This window comes from Temnothorax curvispinosus, unplaced genomic scaffold, assembly GCF_003070985.1.
Source record: "Temnothorax curvispinosus isolate PA1 unplaced genomic scaffold, ASM307098v1 QBEX01015410.1, whole genome shotgun sequence".
Classification (NCBI taxonomy): Eukaryota; Metazoa; Arthropoda; class Insecta; order Hymenoptera; family Formicidae; genus Temnothorax; species Temnothorax curvispinosus.
Window position 1 is genome coordinate 854,801 of NW_020225190.1, and position 9,101 is coordinate 863,901.

Consider the following 9,101-nt stretch of genomic DNA (forward strand, 5'->3'; position numbering starts at 1 on the left):
ACTGTAAATGGCGACTCTTTTACGACCAGGTTTTCGGTGTGATCACACAAGTGATAAAGCTATGCAAGCCAGCTTCATACAATTAATTGAATTTTATTTATAAATATCATCTTATTGGTATAAAAAAAATTTCTGATAAGATTTGAAATAGCTTAATTGTTAAAATAGCGTTTATTATAAATGACGTGACTTGAATTATTGTTTGCTTATAAACTTCGTGAACATTTATTCCTACAATTTTATCGCAATAAAATAAAGAGAGAGATATACGGAATTTTTCCAAAACGCATGGAACTAAGTTATCTTCAACAAAATGATACATCTGTATGAGCTTATTGTGCGCCATTATGTCATTACTGTCGGTACTGCAATGGCTCTGTCACTTCTGCGGTTTAAGTGCAAGAGTAATTACCTAACTGTTATACAGGGGACAGGTCCCACTGCCGTACGATTTCAAGATCATTATATACCGCGATTGCCCAAGACTCGACAAGGATCTTGAACGCGAGGCAAGTTCGCGAAAGTATCAAACTTCCGTGAGTTGTAAGAGCACGAAAGTGTATCGAGGATGATAGATACGATGGGCTATAAAAAGAGAAGGCTCCAAGGTTTGAACTGTACTTGCGGGTATTTGGGCAAGCGTGTTTAAGTTCGGAAACTTCAGTTCGTCGCCGCATAATAACGGAGCCGGATTCGGGAGTATTTTCTTCGCACGTGCCCTGTCGACGGCGCCGTATTGGAAATTCATTTGCGCCGCCGACTGGGCACATCCGAACGGAATCTCTCGAACGCGGAGACCGAACACGGTGCATGACACTCATTATTGCAGCGCGCGTGTCGCGTTTCGTTGCGAGTGCCGCACGCATACGAGTGCGGAAGCAGATGTATATGTCATCGCCACATATGTACATACGTTATGTACATACTCATGAACATGAGTCGCACTTCATGATACCTTCAACGATCCTTAGATAACTCTATCCTTATCTCTCGACTAACAGGAGGACGCTGAGACTAGCCGACTTCAACCCTTCGAGTAATTTATCAATCGCTCTTTGCCGATCCTAATTGGTTATTCGTTATAAAATCAAATTAATCTGCCATATATAATTTCTAATTATGCCATGCGTAAAAATTTTTTATAAAAATCTATAATTACATATATAAAAATAAATTATAATATTTGAGTTTAGAATTTTGACTCAGTGTCAGTCATTTGTTACGTTAGCTAATGACTTTATTAAAAATAGCTGCGAGTCGCTTCAGTCGCTTGTTGAGATTATGGCTGCGTTCCGATATTCACTGCCAGTACTGAAAATCTACAGTTTACGTGACGTAAAATATAGATTTTCAGTACCTACTGACAATGAATCGAAACACAGTTTATGTCTGTTAATTTTTCACTTCAATGCGCAATATTACCTGGAAAAGAGGAAGTAATCGTGCGTATTAATTATTGAGAAGATGCAACTCTCTGCACGAGGGATAATCATCGAAATAAGACATGGATCGGAATCTCGAAGGGTTAACTCGACAAATTAGCCATGTCGATACGGTCTCCGCGTGTTCTCCAGCTTTTTATTTTAGTACGGACGGATTCCCATATCGTACTTATTGCGCACGATAAAGCCGAACAATTTGCAATTCACGTTTGGAACCGAACGGACTACATCGACGTCATTGGATGAGCGTCGATTTTCTTTTTTTTCTCTCCTTTTCACGTACATACGTCACATCATGAACATTTGGCGCATAAGCGGTTTGAGAATCTTGGCCCAACCAGTTGCAAATGATTGATATTTTTTTGTTAGAGCATTCGTAGAGTAACCAGTTATTTATCAACGTTTTAGGTTACATTGAATTGTTCTTTTGTGTGCCACGTGATGCGTATTTTCTAATGTAGCATGCTTTTCTTAACGGACGAAAGAAAAAGTCCCGAGAGTATGAGAACGGTGATGACAATTTAGGAAAAGTGTGACACACTCACTCGAACTAAATATATCCGCGCTAAGATCTGAATGCGTGAGGATTGATTCTTGCTTAATATTTGTCAATGATCGAATCTCGATTTGGAACAAGTTTTTCCCCCAAAATTTACTATATTATAAACGCAGGCATGACTTAAAGGGTTAAAAACAAACTTCGTTCTTCATAGAATTTGCACTAAAATGTTGGTTAAAAAATTATCGATAGACGATCGGATCTTAGTGACGGAGTCACGTAGTTTATTCAGTATTCCTAAATCTGAGCAACAAAAACAGTAATGGAACAGTTGTATTCGACGAATTATATATCTACCGCGTTTTTGTGCAACACTCGCTTACTTGCTGTACACTACGCAATCGGAGCTTTGGATAAACAAGAGAAGATTTAACCAAAACGTGTGAGAAACATCCCGACGCGCCCAATCCGGGTTGAGAGTAAAGCTCTAACGTTGTTGTTGGCAGTTCCTGAATATGGCGTCGGTGTTCATGAGGATTTTTAACCTGATCTGTATGATGCTCCTAATTGGCCATTGGAGTGGCTGCCTGCAATTCCTGGTCCCCATGCTTCAAGGATTTCCCAGTAATTCATGGGTGGCCATTAACGAGTTACAGGTGAGTAATCAATGATATTATTTGAGTACATTGTACACCCCACGATTCTAATAAACATTATAAATTAATATATATAATTTCAGAAATAATCCGTTTAATCGATTCCTCTAAAGCTCCCCATTCGCTCAACATACTTTTATTACCTTCTTACGCACACGATTAATTCCTCTTCTTTTAAAACATACTTACTATAATTACTTAATATATAATTATTTAAAATTGTTTATAAAAAAGTGTGTCTCTTTTCAATGTGTACAAAAAAAAGTAATAATAAATTCTACACGACGACAAAAGTCAAAGATCGCGGAAGTTATTTGGCGATTTGGCAAGTCGCGAATTTTCAAGGAGCAAGATCGAGCCAAGCTCCATGAAAACGCTCTAACACTTTGTGTCGAAATTGTCGATCGATTTGGAAAATACATTTCCGTGTTACGACATGACGCCTACTTGCAGGACTCGTTTTGGCTGGAACAATACTCGTGGGCTCTCTTCAAAGCCATGTCGCACATGCTGTGTATCGGGTACGGTAGGTTTCCGCCACAGTCCTTGACCGACATGTGGCTCACCATGCTCAGCATGATCAGCGGTGCGACGTGTTACGCTCTTTTCCTCGGACACGCGACGAATCTCATTCAATCTCTCGATTCCTCGAGAAGACAATACCGCGAGAAGGTAGATTACACGTCATATATATAACAATAAAACGAACGACCGGAGTTCGCCGAAATTTAATTCCCGTTCGGTTTGTCCGTAGGTGAAACAAGTAGAGGAATACATGGCCTATCGAAAACTACCGAGAGAAATGAGACAGAGGATCACGGAGTATTTCGAACACCGGTACCAAGGAAAGTTCTTCGACGAGGAGCTGATCCTTGGAGAGCTCTCGGAAAAATTGAGAGAAGTACGATAGGATCCGTATGAAATATTTCAATTGATCAAGATTAAAAATGATTTATGTACAATATTTCTGAAAAAGCGTAACAGCGGGATTGAAAATCCAAGAGATCTCTCAATCTTTTTCATTCTAATTGACGATATTAATATTCAACATAATACCGATCTCTTTAGAACCCGTCGAGAAAATTTACGATATTTAGATATTTTTATAGATTAAAGAAAATGCAGGTGTCTACAAAGATTACAATTTATTTCAGGATGTGATAAACTACAACTGCAGATCGCTGGTAGCGTCCGTGCCCTTCTTCGCTAACGCCGATTCGAATTTCGTCTCGGATGTCGTGACGAAACTCAGATACGAAGTCTTCCAGCCAGGTATCGGTTGCCATAGACGCGTTTTTTTTATCCGCGCTACATAAAACGTCTCATTTACTTAGCGTCACGACACGAGAAGGTATTTTCTCGCGCGTCGCTCGAGAACCTTGTGTGATATTCGAACGTGTACGTATTCGCAGGTGATATCATCATTAAGGAGGGTACGATCGGCTCGAAAATGTACTTCATACAAGAAGGCATAGTCGATATCGTGATGGCGAACGGCGAAGTCGCGACCTCGTTATCGGACGGGTCTTACTTCGGCGAAATCTGTCTGCTGACGAACGCGAGGAGGGTGGCGTCGGTCCGAGCGGAGACCTACTGCAATCTCTTCAGCCTCTCGGTGGACCATTTCAACGCCGTGCTGGACCAGTATCCCCTGATGCGCAGAACGATGGAGAGCGTTGCCGCGGAGAGGTATAAGCTTTGGTTAGGTTTGTTCTATCGAGTTGGTGTGCTAATAGATGTCAATCATCACTCCCACTCCCATCTACTTTATTTGAGCATTTTGTACTGTCCGGCAAAACGGAGATCAGTCATTTGCTGCCTGTGGAAATCATGTCGCTCTCGCCTCAACATACCGATTCTCGTATGTGTTTGTTAGAACTCAAACGCTTGTTTTACACACACGTACACACACATACGTCAATGAAATTTTGTTAGAGGAAAAATGAAAGAATAAAAGCGATATATTGTCGTCTATTGACTTTCTTGTGCTCTTGAGCGAGACAGTTGGAGAGTTGGGAAGAATTTGAGACAAATTTATGATGAAAGCGCACTAACTTACGATATTTATAATGAGTTGAGAGGGTTAAAATCCGTTCGAAATATCTTTCATGCAAAGATACGAACGGAATTCGTTTTATATTCATATGCATGAGAAGGAAAATATCCGATGTAGTATAGTGCATACTTCATGAAATCGGATATTACCCGATTGAATAAATAACAATTGCAGTTTAACTTCGTGACAAAAGTTTTACACTCTCGACACATTCACTATACATAATAATGTTCTGTTTATAATTTGGCATAACATATTTTATAAATTATTTGAAGTACAATTTTTGTCACACGTCCGCGTAGAACGATTCTTATGTAAAGTTGATTGTATAAAGAATTATATCGTAAACTTGTAAATTATTTTCTTAATAATACAAGATTTTAGTAAAAAATATTTACGATGAAAAAAAAATATCTATTTGAACGAAAATCGAGATTCGCTATTTTATTATTTATTTTACGTATTCGCATATCATTCGAAATACGAAATTGACCAGTGTGGCAAAAATAACTAATTTTTTTCTATCAGTTTATTTCACTCGATTACCTTTAGCAGTGCAAGTAGTATCGAAACAAATAATAATCACTGTTGAGTACAGATGATAAGCGGCGGGTGTTATAAAGCGCCACGAAACGGACGAATCAATGTGCTGCTAAGTGGTTTAGAATTTGATGTGAATAGTAGTCGGTTATGTCCCGTGCGACGTTCCCTACGCTTAATCATCACATCTCTTTGTAGGCTAAACAAGATCGGGAAGAATCCTAATCTGGTGGCTCATCGCGAGGAGGATCTTGGCAGCGAATCAAAAACGATAAACGCCGTAGTAAATGCGCTGGCGGAGCAGGCCGCCCATGCTAGCGCCAGTGAGGAATCAGTAAGTATACAAACGAATTTGTAAAATCTGCTACGATTAAGCTACGAATACACGCATTTTTATGGCGCTTCTTTTGTCAGCCAAAAAAAGAAATACTTTCTTATATTTTTTTAATCTTATCGATTGTATAACTTGTCCCTAATCTGAACGGCTGGGCGAGACTAGTCCTGTGGTGTTCCGATATCTTTACAAAAATAAACGGACGCGCGTGAGTCATCTTGTAAAATTTATCATTTCAGGTACATAGTATGGAGCTCAGAACGCTGCCGGGTTGCCTCTTGCCCAGACCAAAGTCTGAGAACAATTTCGCGAGCCAAGAACTTACGAGGGAAGGACGGAGAATGTTTCACAAGAGCGACACTTTCCACAAGGATTCGTATCAATGACGACACTCGTTTTACTAGCATATGCAGAGATACTAACGGCTCCATGTTGGAAGAACGATGGAACTTTTCTTATCGATAGGACAGCTGGTGGTTTTGTGCTCGGTGCTAGGGCGATCCTATAGCAACGGTCTATACATAGATATCGGCCATGGCAGTAGTCCTTTAGCAATCGATTTATAGCGCCTTCTTATATTAATCTGACGGCATTTTCGTCCAGGACCGCAAAACCGCCACAATCGAGGTCCTATGCTCCAACTGTGATACAGATCCGCGAAAAATTAAATATTTAAATACTATTAATGACATATAAAAATCTGCATAAAACATGTATCGCAAAATAATTCCGTGATGAAAAGAAAAGGTTTGAAGAATAAAGGAAAAACTTTTACATTTTAGGCCCCTTTATCTTTCAAACTTGGTTCGACTTCTTTTATTTAGAAAATAATGACGAAACACTCCATACAATCGCGACGTTTTAATCTTTCACGAGCGCAAGGTAAAGAAAAAAAAGAAACATCTGTATCACGGCTGGAGAACATGGAGCTGCATTTTACGCCGTGTCTCTTCATTGAGAATAATCGCCGCGCCGCATCAAGTGCAATATTAAAGATGGATGGACGCAGCAAAGAATGAAGATCTCAAAAACGACGAAGAGCAGGCCTAGAAGTTTATAGAGAATATGTAGTCCCACATCGTGGGGAAAAAAATTAGGTATAATCCTAAGTAACAGTGTAAACAATGCGTAATTTTCTGTGATTTTGTAAGTTGACGTTTCGCACCTTAGGAAAAAAGAAAAAAACAGCATAATCTACGTGAGAAATTAGAATGCTCTTTTTTTTAAGGCAACAACTAACATAGAGAGATCGTATGTCCTAAGACCAGATTATTCCGATTAAGTTGACGCGATTTATCTTTAGCTTTGTACTGCATTAGAGCCGCGTAAATAAGTGAAACGAATAATGTATAATACTCCGTGCGGGGAAAGAAATAGAAGAACGAGGAAAAGAAAAGGTTCACGTAGGATGAGCTAGAAATATTTTACCGATGAAGGCTCTTTTTCTGATTTCAGACGTGAAATAAATTTGCGTTTCGTAACCTCGCTTTTTTTTATAGAACCTCCCTTATTTCGCTACGTTTTAATTCATTTCAACAGTATTAACGGCACTAAAGCCGAGTGAAGATTACATGTTGCGATTCAATGTCAGATACATTCGATAGACCGTCCTGGTACAGAAATATGATCGGTAAGAGGGAAATTACGGTCGCGCATTTGAGAATCCGCGGACGAATCCAGAAAAAGAGAGAGAGAGAGAGAATTTGAGATACGATTATACGAATTAACCGGTTCTACAAATGCTACCGAGGGCCTGAAGGCTGTGTTTACTTGTTGAGAGTCCTTCGGGCCACTGTGGTTATATGTCAATGAATGAATATTAAGCGTAACATGAGCAAAGTATCTTTTTATGAGATGAAAACAAGATAAAACGCGATGTACTATAAAAGAAGCTATAAATACTATGTAATAAATTATTATTATTGTTACGGTTATTACTTACAATGATTACTACACCACTACCGCATAATTAGGCAACTAAATAAATTACCAAAAAAAAAGGTACAGATATACATATGTATGAAGTATTATGCATAGTGGTTAAATATCGTGTTGCAAGATAACCCTATAATGTTCAGCTCTACGTGCGAAATGGTTTGACACCGACTAAACCGATACTTACAAGCAGTTTATACATCACAATCCCCGCGGAGCTTGATCTGTTGTATTCCGTTTAGACAACGTTTTATAACTACCAATATCTTCGAGGCCAACTGAACCATACCGATCGATCTCGCTTTGCGTATTTTATAGACGCTAATCGAAATCAAACAAAGTATTTTATTTCAAATACCTCCTAGCAGAAGAGGATTCGACGTAAAGAAGTTTTCGAAAGATAATTATAGTACTAATTTAGTTCACGACTATAAATCCTAACGTGCTCCTTAGTTCTTAATCCCGAAGAGCGCAAGCTGTAGTAGTATACTTCACAACATAATGTGCTCCTGAATTTCTATTAGATTATAACAAAGCAAATATATTTTTATCAAATTTATTTTAAAAAAATACTTTTTTTCGGCAATTTACATATAAAATTAATAAAGTCAACAAATTTGTTTCGAATAGAATATGTTAGTATCTGTATTGGGCTCTTCAGGATTAAAGAAACATCCTTTCGACGTTAGTAAGCACGCGATCGAATGCAGCCATTCGCTTTTATTTTCTCTCAGATTCGAGATTTGCGGTGCTCCCTTCCGCGTGAAAAGTAAATCGGTCATCCTCTATTAAAAATAACGCCCGAATGTTATTTTTACTTGTATGATGACGAGACTCCATTAACGGGCGCACGATCGAAAGGAGTGAGCCGATCGTTTTTTCTAGTTGACGCGTATACACGTTATCGCGCGAATACATGTACATATAATCTTCACGTAAGAGTCTAGACGCGCGTTTCATACATATGCATATGTAAACATGAACACTTACACACGCGTGCGAGAGGGAGAGAGAGAACGAGAGAGAAAATGAAAAAGAAAAAAGTACCTATTTTTCATGTAAGAGAGACATAGTTTTTTGTCATTATTTACATCTTCAACACACATCTCATCCTAAAAATATGTATATATATATATATATATATATATATATATAAATACTATATAATAGCCACGAGAGAGTGTAAGGAGAGAGAATGCGTACGAGAGGTCAAAACATTCCAATGGTAGAGTAGTCGTAGACCACATGATCGACGTTTTTATAGTTTAATCTGTACGAACGGTCTAGGATTAATCTGCCGGTTCGGGCCTAAGAGGTACGCTATATAAATAATTATAATAAAAAAAAATAAATATATATATATATATATATATATATACATATACATATACATATACATAAAACATTGTTACTGTGCTCCGAGACGAGTGCGAGGGAAAGAACGAAGTGATTGTATACAAAAGAAACAAAGGAAGAAGCTGTTCTCTTACTACCACTGCTAAACTGATAGACACTATTTAGCCACTGTCTACTTATGTCGATAAAAACGAAAAAAAGAAAAAGAAACTGCGGCAAGGAAGTGCTGTGTTAGTACTCAACTCACATACACATACAAGATATTACGTGTACATAATACCGT

At 38.4% G+C, this 9,101-nt stretch overlaps 1 protein-coding gene across 1 annotated transcript in view; it reads left to right on the forward strand.

Annotated features, from left to right (window-relative positions):
• The window catches only part of LOC112465646 (potassium/sodium hyperpolarization-activated cyclic nucleotide-gated channel 2), a 58,282-nt gene extending 52,369 nt beyond the window's left edge, over nt 1–5,913 (forward strand). The window contains exons 8-14 of the mRNA XM_025033289.1: nt 2,448–2,597; nt 3,051–3,269; nt 3,352–3,498; nt 3,752–3,869; nt 4,010–4,298; nt 5,392–5,527; nt 5,767–5,913. Coding sequence (XP_024889057.1) covers nt 2,448–2,597; nt 3,051–3,269; nt 3,352–3,498; nt 3,752–3,869; nt 4,010–4,298; nt 5,392–5,527; nt 5,767–5,913 — 1,206 coding nt within the window. The remainder of the gene's footprint in view (nt 1–2,447; nt 2,598–3,050; nt 3,270–3,351; nt 3,499–3,751; nt 3,870–4,009; nt 4,299–5,391; nt 5,528–5,766) is intronic.
• The last annotated feature ends 3,188 nt before the right edge of the window (nt 5,914–9,101 follow it).